The sequence below is a fragment of the Tympanuchus pallidicinctus genome, unplaced genomic scaffold (assembly GCF_026119805.1).
Source record: "Tympanuchus pallidicinctus isolate F22 unplaced genomic scaffold, pur_lepc_1.0 scaffold12, whole genome shotgun sequence".
NCBI lineage: Eukaryota > Metazoa > Chordata > Aves > Galliformes > Phasianidae > Tympanuchus > Tympanuchus pallidicinctus.
In genome coordinates this window covers 13345810-13362992 of record NW_026294637.1, presented here as the reverse complement: position 1 = coordinate 13362992, position 17183 = coordinate 13345810, and the positions used below count along the sequence as shown (strand labels likewise).

At 37.9% G+C, this 17183-nt stretch overlaps 1 protein-coding gene and 1 long non-coding RNA gene across 3 annotated transcripts in view; one reads left to right on the top strand and one right to left on the bottom strand.

Moving 5' to 3' along the window:
* The window catches only part of LIPC (lipase C, hepatic type), a 42587-nt gene extending 29679 nt beyond the window's left edge, over positions 1-12908 (bottom strand). The window contains exons 1-2 of one of the 2 annotated variants that reach the window (XM_052671581.1): positions 12808-12908; positions 12487-12612 (exon numbers count right to left, since the gene is read on the bottom strand). In XM_052671581.1, the coding sequence (XP_052527541.1) occupies positions 12487-12568 (82 nt within the window). In that variant the 5' untranslated portion in view covers positions 12569-12612; positions 12808-12908. Of the gene's footprint in view, positions 1-12486; positions 12613-12807 lie in introns of those variants that run through there. The other variant, XM_052671582.1, reaches the window with a different exon arrangement.
* Positions 3332-5585, top strand: LOC128075130 (uncharacterized). The gene is made up of 3 exons (XR_008203660.1): positions 3332-3990; positions 4087-4135; positions 5143-5585. It is a non-coding gene; the product is annotated as an uncharacterized LOC128075130 (long non-coding RNA).
* Positions 12909-17183: the final 4275 nt, after the last annotated feature.

Below are 17183 nucleotides of genomic sequence, written 5' to 3'. Positions count from 1 at the left end.
TTTGGTTATTTGGTGCTTTTCTATTTGTTGGTTGGTTTGATTGTTTGTTGTTGTTTTCCTCTCCAAAAAAGTGTGTACCTGTTAATAGATACTCTACTCACATCTGTATTGAACACTGGTCAATCTTGCTTGCTTTTCAGGCTCCTGTAGCTATCAGCTGGAGGTGTATCACACCTCTTCCATGGGGCCTAGGTCAGTTGTTAGAAATGAAAGTAGTGAAGCTATTTCTCCTCTTTCTTCTTCATCCCATTTTACAGCAGAAACATGGATTTTGTTCGGATTTATTGGAGACAGCCTAAACTAAATAACTGGCATTGCAAGCAGGAGAAGTTGCTCTCTGCTCAGTCCACTTTGAATTAGGTCCATCAATTACTCCTCTACATTGAATTTAATAACTCCCATAATTTTCTCCATGGATTCGCATTGAATGATATTTTTTAAAAAAGAGAAAACATTCTCTTCTACCTGAACCTGACCAACCTATCAGCAAAGCCTTCCATTAACTGAAGTTTCCTTTATTTTTAGTACTTCTTTGCTAACCTTTCAGGTAATTAAATGTAATTATGCTGTTATGTAATTATAGTGTTTATACTATAAGTATTTTGAATTCTAACTTTATACTGCAGATTTTCTGTCCTTTTCAATAAGTGTTGCTTCTGTGATGTTGTGTCTAATCTGAGCTGGTGCTCTGTGTTAGTAGTCCTCCTTTGGGACACGTTCACTGAAATATAGTAAGGATTATTACTTAAAATGAATGTTCATTTTGTACGAAGTGTACTGCCTTCACAACATTATTGCTTCTTTTATTCATGGCTTTGCAATTTACTTAGTCCTGGACAAGGGCTTTTGGGCTGTAGGAGTGGAGGATTACTTTGGGGTTTTTTTGTTAATTAACCAATTATTACCACCCTGTCACACGCATAGGTTTCTGTATTGGGAGAGGTTCTGTCCCACCTTAGCTCAACAGGTTGTTTTTCCAGATAACTAAAGATTGGCTGATGTAAGAGCTTTGCAAGGAGTGACACAATCTCTGGCACGATGGCTTATTTTGTAAAACCATCCTAGGAAACATTCACCCACTTTTGCCAGCTGCACTTTCCCTGTCTGCCACAACGAACTGAACTAAAATAACTGAGGTTATTTTGTGTGTTTGTGTGTATATCCCAGCATTTCAGGCTTTGAACTTTGGAACATGCTGGGAGCATCCCAGAAATAAGGCAAGAGATATCACAGGGGCTGCATTTCTCATAGTCCTTCAGCATTTTTGCAATTTTAGCTAGAACCAAAATGAAAACAAAAACAAACAAACAAACAAAAAGCACAACTTTCCATTATTCCTAAGCTTTATCATTCTGGTTGTTTCATATCTGTCAGATTCGTTTGTCATCTGTAGGATGGTCACCAGTGGAACTGATATACCAGTTTGTTTCACATTTGCTGTAGGATTCCTGTGTCTCCAGTACAGCCCTCCCAGCTCAGCATTTCCTGATGCATTTCAGATATTGAAAAGTCATTTACCTAAGTTACATGCCTGAAATATTTGTGGAAGAAGATATACACTGTTTAAATATTTTCCTCCAAATTCTTGATATAATTAAAATATCCTTTTATATTGCATGAGAATTGGAAAATGACACAAAGGGGAAAGAAGTTAATCTTGTCTTTGGTAACTGTTGAGTCACAGCCTGAACCACTGAGTGAGCACCTGTGGAAAGGACCTGGTCAGCCCTGGGAGCACAGGTGAAGGCAATTCAGCTGTGTGACTGGGAGGGGTGGAGCCTGGCTGCACCTCTCTTAGACCTCATTGGAGAGCTGACTGTCATGGGAAGGTTCTCTGGTTGGAGATCTCTCCCTCATGGAGTTTTTTCTGTGAGCCTAGATCTTTGGAGTGGGTGAGCACCTTTGCTTTTGCTTTGAAATACCATCCTATGACATCTGTGCTGGTCCCTTTGCTGTTACATACTCCTGTATTGCCCTTCCACCGTGTTAATCTTTCTGATTGTAACAGTCTTGTATTAGGCAGAAGTTCACAGCTGAAGTCTGTCAAGCTGTTTTTCTGCTATACTGAAATCCAGGTTGAAATGGCTTAGTCTATTGTTTGTTCCTAAAACTTTAAAGGGATATTGCTTTCTGCTGTAAATTCTCAGGCCAGTCTGTGTTGGAGCTGGAATGAATGCAGAATGGGAAATGACACATACATACATATGTATATATTCACAGGTTTCTTATTCTTTTTTTTCAGTGACTTGCAAAGAAAACATGAAAACTAGTTCATAACCTTGCTACAATGAGTTCTGTTTGGACCATGTATTCCTCTGGACAGGAAGCATGCTGAGTATCTGCAGCACAACAGCATCCCAAAGGGCAGAGGCTGCCTAGGGCTATATGTGGGGGAGTGATGCATCGTGAGCTGCTCCAAAATATCTTCTGTAATTCTGTTCCCTGATTCCTCCAATCAAGTAACTGTTATGTTCTACTGAACGTAGAATGATAGTATAACACACAAAGAAGTTCCCTGTAGCATTTCATTCTAGAATAGAGAATTGTTCAGCGCTGTTGTTAAGCACTGAACTATTCTAAATCTCCCAGGCAACAGAGTGCAGTTGAGTGAGTTTTCCTAATCTTGTCCTTGGCTCTGCAAGGTGTGAAGACGTCAGCAAAGTGAGGGTTTGGCCAGCATGCAGGGAACATGCTGGGACAACCCACCATATGCGGAATGTGCAATGTAGGTATTCTCGTCATGGTACTCACATCCATTTCACCAGCAGTCCTCGGCCCTCTCACCTCTCCTGCCTAAGCTCAGCGGTGTTGTGCTTTGCTCTGTGCCACTTTGAAAGATAACTCCACCCAGCGGCATAAATCAAATGCTGATCAAGCTTTGAAATATGAATATGTTCTTTTATGAGTGTAAATACTGCTACTGCTGAGTTGGTTTTGGTCCAGACATGCCTCAGGCTTGTTCACTGGATATTATGCATCCAGACAAAATGCTGTAGTGGTTATCCATGTGATACTGTTGTGCATGTGATCTGGGGAGAGGGCATCTAAGGAAGATGCTGCTGATTCATAGGATAAAATAAGTCTTCTGAGAGAACTCAATAGTTGATCTGTTTGCCAGTGTGAATGTGAAGCTAACTTTCAGCAGGACTGAAAGAAAGACAGTATTTTGTGGGGAAAGAAATACTGGCCTTTGAAGTCCGGAGACACAGGAAAACTTATGGCACCTCTGATAAAATTTTGCTCAGCAAAATAAAGGGTTCATTACAAGAACCCTGAATTGTCTTTTCCTGTTCCTGATTTACTTGAGCTGTAAATCCTACAGACTGTTTGATGTGAGTCACAGGACCTGTTTACTGAGGGCAGTAACCTCTGGGTGCTTTGGAGAAAGTAAGGACAGGAGCCACAGAAATCAGAATTGCAGTCTGAGCCGATGAGAGCTGGAACAAGAGAATAAACGTCTCTTTAAATGAAATCTTACACAGGCTGCCTTAAAGTTGCCTTGGATAGGCCTTTCTCTAAAAGCCGTCTTGCAGCAGATTAATTAATGCAGACAAACTTCTATGTATCTTTCTTCAGTTTCTTTATCAGTTTCTTTATAACAGCTTCTGATGTTCCAGGCAGCCAAAGATTATGACAGAACAAAATACTTCTCTGTATTTAATGATCATGTTTTTAATTTGAATCTGTCAGGAGATTGGTTGAGTAGAGTCTGCAAAACTGTCAGGCAAAAGAATCTTCTAAAAATAAAATGTTGCTCGCAAGATACTCAGTGAGTGTGAGGTGAAGGAGTTCCAATCTATAAACAGGGTTAGGAAGAATCGAACTTGAACTGACAGACTTTTTTTGGGACATGGCCACGTTTCAAAGATATTTTAAATGAGCCTAAATCCTGACTGTGAAGATTAGATTTCTTTCTTCCTACAGTTCCAGGTACTCTCCAAAGCTCCTGCAATGAAAGGGAATGACACTGGAAAGCATGTGTGGTGGCAGGTAGGCATAGGGTGTCTGCCAGCAGGAATCTACTGGTTTCTGTGACCCTACATTCATGTACAGCTGTTGTCTTCACATTTCTATTTTTTTTATCAGTGTCAAACACAAGCCTTCCAAAAAGGAAAAATGCATGAACTGCCTGGGGGTGAGTCACAGAGCTGCAGCAGCTGGGTGCATGGCTCAGGGTGGGAAGGTTTGCAGTTCAAGCTGCAATTAGGGTGTGCCTTGCAGGGAGATTGCAGGAGCAAGGAGTAGCTGGCAAGGAGAGATATGAGTTGGAGACAGTGAAAAACCACTCCATTTTGAGTGTTGTGTTTCTAAGGTAATGGGGAAACTTTCTTAAGCAAAGAAGTAGAAATTGTTCTATATAAACGTTTTCTAGACATACCATCAAGAGGGGAAAACTTGCATTTTTAGTATTGTTACCAGAACAAAATATTTTTCTGACTATAAGATTCTCTCACCAGCTTCATTCAGTTTCACAGTGCTAAAATAAAAATTATAACATGTTTGTTTTAGGTGTGTCAGCCAACAGACCATATAATTAATTTACACACTGTAAATATTTTAAAAAGGAACAGTATTGTATAGATTTGATGTAACATAGCTTAAAAAAAATTCCAAGTCTTGCTCAGTGTGTCAACTATTCACTTTTAATTAAAAGATCTTATGAAGTTGCTTTTGAATGGTAAGAATCTACAAATACAATGATTAAGTGCATTTTCATTTCATTGTTTCAGATTCTGCTGCAAGACCCATTATTGATTAATTCTGACAATGACAGATTTCATTTGTGGCTACTGATAAGCTCAGTTCAGGGCAGTTCCTGTTAAAAAAGTGGTACCATAGAACAGTAATAACCTTTATTCATCTTCCAAAAGGTAGTATTACCAAGGGTAAAGACCTGTATTCTGATGATACCTGTATGTTAGTTGTAGAAGAAATGCAATGCTGTCTGTAGATTAACAAAGAAAATGGCAAAATAATGTCTTCAGGAATGGGACCGTGAAGTTAGAGGTTTGGATTCCATTTTTGTCACTGAGTACTGTCTGATAGTACCTGAATCTTGGTTCAATTGTATTTTTTGGTATCTCATTTAAAATAGAGATAATAAAACTGATTGTGCTAAGGTTGTGACCATTAATATTACAGGTGCTTTGGAGCTGTGATGTTCTGTAAAATTTTAGCATGGCACAGTTGAAAGGACCTAGTTAAGTGCTGCAGCCACAGTGCCTGGTGTGTTGTGCTGCAGTGACCAGTGGGTATCTTACAGGCCTTATTTCCAGCTCTATTATTTGACATTGGCTGCATGAAAATGAATACGAAAATGCAGTGGCAAATGAAGTTTGTGGTGGAGCTGCACACTTTCCTCCTAGTGAAAGACACAAATAGGAACGTGGCATGGGCAACCCCCGATCTGATGCTGAGCTACCTGGGGACTGGCTCAGGGCACACGTGTGTCCAGTTGTGCTGGGCTTCAGCCCTTTTGCAAATTTGGCAGCGTTTAGACTCTCTCTGCTTTTGTGAGGAGCAGTAATTAGGAAAGCAATTTGCCTGTATCTTTTCAGACTTCATTGTTTTCTCCATCTTCCTTTAGAGAATGATGGCGTGGTTCGGAGTTAAATCCGTTAGGTGCCAGGTTCCTATTTATTAGGTTGTGTAAAAAAATATTTTTAGTCTTATTTTTCATAATACTCTGTTTTTCACCTCCTGTTACAATTTCACTTTTTGTAGAAAATTTATCACTAGGTGTCAGTCATACTGTGGATTATCTTGTAGACTCAAAATAGATTTTAACACATTTGCTTTCTCCTCTCTTTCAAATATATCCTCCTAATATTCTATCTTAAAAGTAGAAGTGCTTCTTACTAATGAACATTACTGTCAGGCTTCTTTGTTACAGTAGTTTGTTAGAGATGCGCCTAACATACAAAAGTGATGGCTTACTGGGCTTTCATCAGTTCTTAACCTGTTTCAAATTAGAATCAGCATTATCTTTGGAGCTCTGTGAGTCAGCTCAGATCTCTGTAATTCTTGGTGGGAGTGGGGACTGTTCACAAGAGGGAGGAACTCAGTTTTTATACAGACTTGTCTTCAAATTCCTATATAAATCACTAATATAAAAGAATAGTGTTGTAGCTGAGATGGAGGTATGAATTATTTGTCTGAAAGTAGCCTGTCAGAAAGTATAAATTTATAGCACCACTGTCATTAGTAAGGTCAGATGTCATCTTTTTTCTTGTTAAGTTTCTGTTTAGGCATTTATAATTATTTTGCTTTGGAACAATTTCATCAATTATATTCCTGCTTCTGTAGACCATTTGGTACATAGATCAGCTATAATTTTATCAAAAGTCTATTCTATGTTTCTAAAGAGGAGCTACTTCTCTCATTCTTTCAAAGATATTAGCAAATTCTGCACCATATTGAGTGCCTTTTGGCTGCAGGTGAAGAATTCAACAGCTTGTGGGAGTGCTAATTTGAGCTAATAATAACTTCAGTGACCTGCCTTGGCTTTAAAATGCCTAACAGAATTTACCCTGTCCTTGAAGGGTAGAGATTTTGTTTCAGTGCACACGTCTGATTAGGGATGCTTATGCCTTCACGGTTCTGTTCAGTGTTTGTATACAATTAGCTAAGTGGGTGATGCTGAGGAAGCAAAAAAAGGAAAAGACAGACATCTCACAAAAATGCTACCCCGATTTCCAATTTCATTATTAGAGGGATTTGTACTTCTAGCTAAATAGCCTTGTTAAAGCAAGAAATAATATTAGGAAAGCAATTAGAATAGGATTTGAATTATTCATAGTTAAACATTTTCTATCTGGTTTTGGGCCTTTTTTCATGGTTAATTTGCTGAAATATGTACTGAGTCTGAAGGAAATCAAAGCTTTAATTTGAACAAGTTCCCAAAAAGCTCTGAGGTGTGAGATTTTTATTTTATCTGGCTAATAGTTTGTGAGAGGTGCAGAAAATAAATGCATTTTCAAGGAGATTGCCTTAGATATTTCCTGTGTAAATAACACTAGACAGAAAATAAACATACAGTTATTTTACATTAAATTTACATGAGTTGTTATTAGGTTTATTTTCTGATTTTTTTCTTCTGGTGAAGTAAACCTTAAAAGGGGGACTCCTTGACTGGAGTCTCTAGTTCCTCATTAGTCATTTGGTTTCAGTGCTACCGGAGCAACTCTAAGCAGATCCATCCCCATCCTGATGCCTGCTACTCACTCTTAGCCTCCCATGGATCCCCATCATTGTCCCGTTACAGCTTTTTGCTCAGTTACACAGCGAACAAAATGAGGAAACCAATCCAGCTAAAAAAGAAGATGACCAGGAAAAAAAATAGTACTATTTTTCAAACAGGATCCGTTTCCAAGCTGTTTTGCGACAAGCAAAGTGGCTTGTGAATTAATTGCCACCAGAGAATGAAGCAAGGGTTGTTTAAGTGGTTAATGTCACTAAATGTATCATTAATTACAACCTTTCCCTTTTACTTCAAAAGATTTTGAAGTCTCACCTGTCATCTCAGAAGACAGATTAAATTTAAAAATAAAAAAAACAAAACCAACACAATCAGGTGTTGAAGGCCTTGGGTTTCTTTAGAGGTGGATGGACATGGAATGCCAGCCCTGCTCCTCTATTAAAATAAGTATTTGATTAGGCTGTTGCATTTGTTAGCTTCTTAACCTGCCGTAACTTGTGCTCTTAGATGCATTTTGGCTTTTATTGTTAAAGGGCATTCCAAAAATCAGTGAAAGAATATTTGTTTGTCTGCCTCAGCTGGTCGATCTGACTTGCTCAGGTGCACAGTTCTGGACTGAGTGAGCAGCTACCTGCACAGTTTGAGAAAAGATATTGGTTTACTGCATTTTCCATTTCCCTGCACCATCCATGAGCGTAAGATGTACAATCAGCTTTTCAAAATGTGATTTATTTTTTTTTTTCTAGAACGACAGAATGGTTTGGGTTGGAAGGTATTTAAGATCACCTAGTTCCAACCCCCTGCTATTGGCAGGAACACCTTCCTCTAGCCCAGGTTGCTCACATCTCCACCCAGCCTGGCCTTTAATGCTTCCAGGGATGGGGCATCCATAACCTCGCTGGGCAACTTGTTCCAGTGTCTCATTGGAAGAGGCTACTGAGTGCAAATGTGGTAATTTTTTTTTCTTTGCTTGAATCAAAAGCATAAATTTTATGTAGAAAGAATTGTAATTCACATTTGGCCTGTTGCCAAAGCAGGAAAATTTATCACCCGTTCTTGGCATGTGCAGATAGATGTCCCCTTCTGTCTCTTTCATGAGTTATTACAAATGCTGCCAGGAAATCTTAATCATGCTTTTTGGAAGCAGCTGCTGGTCTGTCCACCTGCTGCCAAGCTATCCTATTGTATGAGTATGTCTTAGCTTCAGTGAAAAGTCTCCTAACTCTAGCTAACATATAGGAAAAAGGTCACTGTGCTCAGGCCACCCCAGGGACCATACGCTCTTATGAACTACATCATCAGGATTGTAGCACTGCTCCAATGCAACCCTGTTGCTAATGCCAAACCTCCACACATATTAGGCATTACTGTCTTTTCAAAATGAAGTTGTGTAACGTGGGCTGTACAACAAAATAAGAAAACAAAAGTATTTTCTTTAAGAATGAATGAACCTGACCAAGTTGAGTTTGAACTTGTAGTTGCAAAACATGCTAGCTAAGGAGTTTAAATCAGAGAAAGAGATCACTGTGCCATTCTGTCTGAGGTAAGGAATAGAGTTTGCTTTCAGTCTGTGCTGGCAAATTCTAACTCTCAAACTAGTAGACTGGATCACTTGTGTCCTCTGAGTTTGTTGGCTTTAGTCTCTGTTCTGCTGTCAGCTAGTATCAGATAACACAGTACCCAAATCACATAGAATGAGTGGAAAGTTAGGGCGCAGGTCATTATTACAGTGAATACACTTCAGGGAAAATTATTTAATCTTTAGTATTTATTGTGAACTCTTAAGAACTCTAAGCTGGTGGAAGTGATGTTCACCTTCAGTGTTAAAGGTCATCATATCATCTTAGCAGACTTTTGATTTCTTTCTGCAATTCAAACAGCTTTTAAATATCCTGAAAGTCTCTTATATTGCTAGTATTTTTTCAGCTTCATGTAGAAACAATTATCTTGGTACTTGTTCAGAATACTCCATGTACAGTGCATTTTACTAAGGAGTTCTACATAGGCTTTGGAGAATTTGATGTTCCTAACAAATCTCTTATGTCTCTAGCTATAATATGATTGGAGAATAACAAAAAAATAATAACTGAAGTTCCAGCATAATCTATTTCCATGGTGTATTTTATAATCCTAAAGGTGTTACACTCACTTTTGGACACAAAAGTCCAGCTAAACAGCCAGCTGTGACTCCCTCACATCAAAAGCGCAGACTGTATGCATTTCTGTCAGCTACTGAGTTCCTCTGATCTGAACAATGCGGTGGCATATTAAAATATGTTCCCATGTAGCGTAATGCAATGGAAAGCACAACAAGGACAGGAGAGCAGCAAGATCCCAGGACACAGGAAGTGAGGATTTGCTCAAACACAACAGCAGTGGGCACATAAATAGAAGAATGTGCTTATCTTCAGAAGGCCCTAGGCATGCAGCAATTCCTGTAGAGGTGCCCCTGCCACCACTGCCAACCCTTAAATTAGGTCTGGGGAGGGGCTAATCCTGGCTTCACTCCTTCCAGTCACTCAGTGTGTTGCATTGCACACTCGTGAACTCCCCTGGGTTGGCCTTGCCTTCCCACCAGGTTCTCAATCACTGGTTCAAGCCACGACTTAGCATTTCCACCACACCTAGCGATGGAATTTTATTTTTCTTGGAGAAGAATCAAAGTAAATGAGAGCTTATGTTAAAATACTTTTTCCATATTATTTCCATTCCGTTTCTAAAAGAAAAAATTAGCTTTGTTTTGTTTGTGTTTTTTTTTTTTTTTTTTTTTTTTTTTTTTTGAGGTGGTTATTTCTAGTCTTTTCGTGGGATGCTGTATTTAGATAATGAACATTTGCAAAAAAAAAAAAAAAAAAAAAAAAAAGCAACATCTTTTTTCCAGCTATGTAAATATACAAGAGAACACTGGCATTTCAGAAGCACTCTGTAGCTTTTTAATAGCTTCTATATGTGTTTTAAATATGTTATGCAATCCATCTTATTCTACGAAACTGTAAATTAAGAACCTGTAATATAGACATAAACATAAATTATTTAATTTGAAGAAAAAGCTTTGCATATACCTAGCTATAGTAAATGTAATTTATTTTACCACGCAGATGAGTAGACCACTACAGAAAAGAATTGAAGCAGAGTTTATTTGCAGAGTGCAAATAACTGAGTGCAAACAACTGAGGGGGACGTACAGACTGATTATTCTTTTAATGGATGGTTCTTTTATAGGCAATTGTTTATGCCAAAATTACATGCCAGTCACAGCTTTCAGAAGGCCTTGTGTCTCCATAATGTCTGTTTATTGCTGTAGTTTCTGCTAAGGTAGGAACAAGCAAGCTTCAGAATATTTAGGTGCAACATGTACCATGCTTACTGGAAGCTGTCTTTACTTAAAAGGCCTCTCACAAAAGGTTAAAATCCACACTGCCCTTCCTTAGTGAAGTTTAATGCTTTGCTACTGTTCTGTTGTGGCTCACATATCTACCTCACTGAGATTGGTGCTAGGTGGAACTGCTTTGATCATAGAACTATCTGAGCTATGCAGACAGATCATCTGCAGCAATGGGGCAGAGCTCTGTGAGATCATCTATACCAGCTCCTGCACAAAGCCAGTGTAGCTGTTGGACTGGGGAAGGGACAAAAGATGGCTTTAATGTAAACATATTCCTAGAATTAGTTGTACTGATTTAAGACTTAAAGGAGATGAAAGTCTCACTTCAACATCATGGAATTACCAGGGCCTTTAAACTTCTGACTATCAGCAGCAGAGCTACTTAGGCTCTGTAAGAACATATTCCAGACATTTTCTTTCCAAAATTTTCCCAATGTAGCTGAGTTGCTTCTTAAGTCACAGACTTTGTTTCAATGCACTATCATTTAGGTGACTGTACTAGTGCTAAGATGATGTGCGAGCAGTCTTTTGCAGCCCACAAGCTAGAGTTGAAGCTACAGCAGCAGTGAGCAAACAAGCACACTGAGATGGCAGTACTAGGTCATGAGGGGAAAGGGAGACAGAGCGAGTGAAGTGGCTGACCTTGCTGTAAGAGTGCCACAGACTGTGAGGGTAGTAGAGTGTGAGCTGGCATGAGATGAGAGCTATGATTTGGTTCTCTTAAACATACAGAATCTGATGAAGATTTCTGACTATCTTGCTAAGATTTAGCAGCTTACACAGAGGTGTGCAGGCCTTGCTGCCATGGGGAGCCAAGTTATGACATTGTTTGAAATATATAGTTCTCATTGTGTTTTAGATCAAGATTTCATATTCCTCAAAATGAAACCCCAAGTGAAGTTTAGTGTGCAGAATCAAAGAAAAGTGGTCTGTGCCAATTATATATAGGCATTTTTATAGCTAATTGCTTTTATGACTGTTAACAGGAATTAACATAAATGCGAAATGCAGTTACTAAAATAAGTGACGCTTCTGTGAATGAGCTAATCTTGTTTTACTTCCAGCTGAGGAAAAAGTTACGTTTAACCCCTCCAGTATTAGAAATGAAGTCAGATAAGGAGGAAAACCAACAGTTGCAACATACAGCTTAGCAGTGAGGGCAGCAATGAAACTGTCTTTGTCAGGCACAACAGAGAGATTTAAGAAACAGTTGTGATGCATTGTCCTAGTGCAGCAATCTCGTGGGTACTGTCTTAATGTGTACTATCACAGGCACAGAAAATGTAAAAAAAAAACCAAAAACAAAACAAACAAACAAACAAACAAACAAAAAACCCCAACAACAACAACAAAAAAAACCCCAACAATGTAAATGATAAAGATCCTGTAAAGATCTTCCACAGTACTACAGTATTTCTCTCACCAAATAAACATAGCACAGATACCTCCCTTTCACTCAAGAATTATCGCTCACTTGAAGTGAAAGACAGTTCAGAAATTGAAAACTTCAACTTTGTCAGACAGCTAGAGATTTTTATTCATAGCAAGAGACTGAATGGAATGCTTCCACACCAAGAGGACTGTAACTGCGACCAGCTCAGTGTATAGTTTCAAACTAATGCATTTTTAATATAGCCTTTAGCAGAAGTTTTGTTAAAGGTCAATCTACCTGAAGACTATACTGGAATGTATAGATTTCAATTGAGAAAGTTTTATTTTCATTACCAGCAACTATATTTTCCAATAATCAGAGACAGCTATATATGTATATATGTATTAAGGGAACACTCTCAAACAAACAAGAAAAGCATTCGAACTTGTTGATTGCTGGGTATTCAATGCTATTACATTTCATAACAAACATTTCAAATAAAGTAAATCATTATGTTGGAAGGAATATTACCTTTTTTCTTTCCTCCATGTATATTTGTTGGGATGATAATCCAAGAAATCAACAAAATAGAGAGAAGTTGCAGACTTTTCATTTCTTCTTTGTCTGAATGAGAGCTGGGTAATTGACTGCCAAAATCTGCCGATAGATGAGAAAAAGGACAGAACTATCAATGCTTTGTGAGAATTCCATTGCCTATTAATCATTAACTCTCCCGTGCAGTGGCCCACTTCTTCATTTTTTGGGAAAGAAAACAATTTGCCTATTTCCTGCCTTTTCCTTTTTATTTTGTGCCACTTGTGGTGGAAGTAATTTGGAATTGGATCCTCTTACCTGCTCAACAGTACTCAGCTCTGAACGCAGTAGACTCGAGGGTATTTGTGCTCTGAAATACTGCTAAAGGCCATGGGTAGCTAACTCAAATTTGGTTGGTCAACAGCACAGCCTGAATACATTGCGAAATAACTGTGAGAGCTGAAGGTTAATCTAAATATTTCATTAATGTAGACAAATCTTGGTATGAGAAACATCTAAAACTCTAAATGTAATACTCTTATATGATAAACTGATAAAATTGCTCTTGAAAAATTGCTAAATATTTCCTTTCAAATTTAGTGGACACATTTTTATCACAACAAAATCATTAGTGAAGTACAATTATTAACATCTCTCTCCACTGGCAACTAGCTAATCATAATGAAATGTATGCAATAATTAGAGAAGTAATTTCAGAAAAGGGATTCTTACGAATACAATGTATTTTATACTGGAAATGAATGCAGAATTTTAATTAAGATGAGGTGTGTAAATGCTGTAGTGAACTGATGTGAACTGCAAGGTGTGACAAGACAAAAATGTCTGTCAAGTAGTTAGCATACGTTGCCATGGAATGGATTCCAATGAGCAAGACAAAATGCTCCTCTGAGGGCCTGGTCATCATCAGTCTGGAGCATCATCATTTTCCCACATTGATCATTGTTCCTGAGACTTACCCTAACTCATTTCAAACAACCTATTTGGCAATTATTATGTAGTTGTGGCAGCACAGGCGTCAGCATTGGCTGAAAATCAACATGCATTTTCATTATCTGTTCCATTACCATCATATATGGGTTAATATTGCCAACTTCTACTGTTACCTGCATACCTGAGCTAGCATATAACCAGCCAGATAGGTTCCTACTGTACTTCACTTATGTTATTTTACAACATTGTGCAGTTCTCCTTTGAAAGAGGCCTCTGACGCAGTAAATTTTCTTCTACATTCTTGAATGATTTAAGTGAATAATGTTGTCATCTAAATAGTCCTACAGAATCAAAACTTTTTCCAGAACTTTCTATCTTTCTAACAGATGACAATGTGTGCAGGTGGAACAAACTCCTTCAGATTTGAGTTTGAGGGGGAAAGGGAAGAGATGCTCTAGATGGCATTACAGAACCTTCAGCAAGAATTCAGGCTGTGGTGGTGGATAGGAAATGCTGTGTTTCAGCAGAGTTAGCACTAGTGGAAATTGGCGGTATGGTTTAGCACAGACTTGCAGCAATCACTAATAATCAATGAAGTAGAGACTTTGTAAGGGAGATAGAATTTAAGTTTTTCTGCAGAAAGGAACTGCTCAGGAATAGTGTGGTAGATACGTTAGGTACCAAGCAAACTTGGATGTTTATGAGATTGCCTGGACTGTAGAGATCCATCTTTGGGTTTACTTATCAATAGACAATGCTGGGAAACCAAAATGGCGGTACAAACATCTTAGGAAGGATTTGACTCAATGATCTGATGGTTGCGCTTGATGAGCTCAATGTTTTTTTCCAACCTAGATTATTCTATGGTTGCTTAAATTGGTAAGAGGAAAAATGAGATGTGGAGGAGACAAAAGCAGGAGGGTACCCAGACCTGGATTTTTCCTTGCAATGCTTCATTTGGCAATTCTACATCAATCATTGCTAGCATTAATTTATCTTGTAGCATTGTTGAAAGAACATCAGCAATAATGGTGACAGAGTTAAGCAGTGTTATGGGAATAATTATCCAGTATTCAAAGGAGAATATCCACAGTGTATATTCAAGATGAGTTTACGTAGCGCAAAATTGCATGCTATGGCACATTAGTCCACAGAGAGCAGATGTGTTTATATTCTGGGGGATAGGAGCTGCTCACAGTACCCTCTCTAATGTTGCCACACTATTCATTGTTGTACTGCGCTTATTTTTCCTGGATCTGATTTATATGATTTACATGAATAGTTCCAATTTCCTTTTTATCTGGTCATAAAGAAAAGAATGCATCTTCTGCAATGCAATGCTCATTAGAAATCTCCTGATAAATAATTTTTCTATGAATCCAAATACTGAAATTGTAATCTTTGCAGTCTTCAATACGATTTTCTGGTCACTTACGGAAGTCACCAACTTTAGCTGAGCCACTATCTCCTCTTGGTTAATATTTGTATAGAATATAAGAAATTCCACGAATACATAACCTAAATTGTTTCAAGAATTAGTTCCTTCTATAGCAAGTGTAACGGGAAAGAACCTTTGATGCATTATAATAGAAAAAATGGAGATAGGTACTTAAAAGGACTATAGAACAGCCACTCACAGTTACTTGCTGCATGTTCCATCACACACTTAAATGGCTTTGCCACTGGAAACCTGTGTGAGATGCTATAAGTAAGTGCTACAAAACTACCAAGGAAAACCATTCCAGAGAAAAAAAGAGTATGTTCTAGTTATTCATAGTAGACCACTGGTGAATCAGAGAATGGATCTGAGTTAAACAGGGTACTACTGGGACACCTTAGTTGACTTCTTGTCTGTCCGGAAGGATGACCTGTGAGACTGCTCTGCATTCAGTCTCACTGGTAACACCAGTAAAGGCCAAGATCTCCAAAAGCTGTGCACAACACAGGTTATAGGAAGACAGGGAATGGAAATTTCAAGGACTATAGAGAAAGATGGAAAAGTGATGTAAGAAAATGATATCCAGAGCATACAAGTTATACTGTATGCTGATGTGACTTTCTAGAGTGAAGGGAATATTTATTTTTTAGCATGGCTATGTTTGTTACTGCTGCAGTGCGTAAGGAAAGTGGCATCGCCTGGTATTTGTAAAATGTTTTTATCTTAAAAATTACCCAAAATTAAGTTCCAGAATATAAGTTTTGAATATGTTAACCATAAAATGTAAACAACCCATTTAAGAAAAATTGTTATTCTTCTTCCAAATCAGTGAATCTGACATTTTTCCCCATAACACCCAGAATTTGCACATTACTTCATTTGCCACAGTGCTATCACGCATGTCTATTCTGGTGTTCTGAATTTTTTTTTTTAATCCTAAACTCAAAAAGTGATAATCCAGATTGTTCTTTTTGATCCATTATTTATATGAAACAGACAGAACACCTACTCTGTGTTGCATGGAGGCTGATGTTTGCCTACCTTACACGAAATAGAATCTTTTCTTAAACAAGCAGCTTCCAAAAATAATATTCAAGCTTGCATTACTGTGTTTATATCTGGTTTACGTGTATATTGTAAAAAGGCTTGATAACCTTTTCTTATCTGCTAGAAATACTGCTTGTACAACATATACCCAGGAGGTATGCTCTTAATCAGAATTGCCATCTGCTTCTTGGCTAATGTTCCAATTATAATTAGACATCTTGCACTTATTCACATCTATAATAAAATTTATGGTTTCACTATTGAAAAGCAGCACGTGACTAATGGTGTGTTTTACCATGCAAGCTTTTTCTGAAATACATCTTCTTAATCAACTTAAATAAAGGGACATAGAACAGAAATCTGTCACATAATCTTCTTATTTTTTTTTTTTCCCCTGAGACCAAACTGTTCATCAAGATTGTTTTCAATCACCTGAAGACCAATAACACTGTAGTACAAGATGTTCTTTCAGGTTTAGAAGAGATTTTATGGACTAGAACTTTAGCTGGCATAAATTGGCTCCTGTGAAGCTATAACAATTTTCACCAGCTGAGGACCCACTCTGTGTTCCTATAATTATCCACTGACATCTGAAAAAAGATTTATATGAATGGTTATACTAATATGTCTGAGATTATAGAGCAAGAAGATTATGTGGTTGAATTTTTAATGCAACTTTTGAATTCAGAATTTATTATGCTAGTTTCATCATTCCTAAGATTTTTTAATATCAAATAACTCTGAAGAGATATTTTTAGTTGGACCTCTATGTGTATTCATGGCCTATATCAAACGTACAACAGCTGTTCAGGAGCCTGGAACTTGCCAGCACTACTGAGTGATCAGACTTTTCAGTAATACATTTATAAATGACTGGTTAGCATACTTTGCTTTCTCGTATGAAAGAAGACCACTGTTTTTCTTAAGTGTAGTCTCGTGAAACATGAGTTTCTTTTACAAGGTGAATGCCTTGCTCAGTAGCCTCTGGTAAAGTAGCCTTCTTCCCAGGACTCATCACTGAGAATATTGTCTGACTTTCCCTTTGTATGCGCAGCTGGGACTAACAATTACATTCTTGCACTTTTCAGTTTCCTTGAAGATTAACACATTCTGCAGAAATGTAATTTTTAATAAATTAAAAAGTATGCTTCACTGAGTACCTTGTATTAGCTGTAAACAAAGAAGAGAACCAAGATACAAATGCCAAACATAAAGAGAATTGTGCAGTAAATGGGTCATCTGCTCCTGCTATCGACTA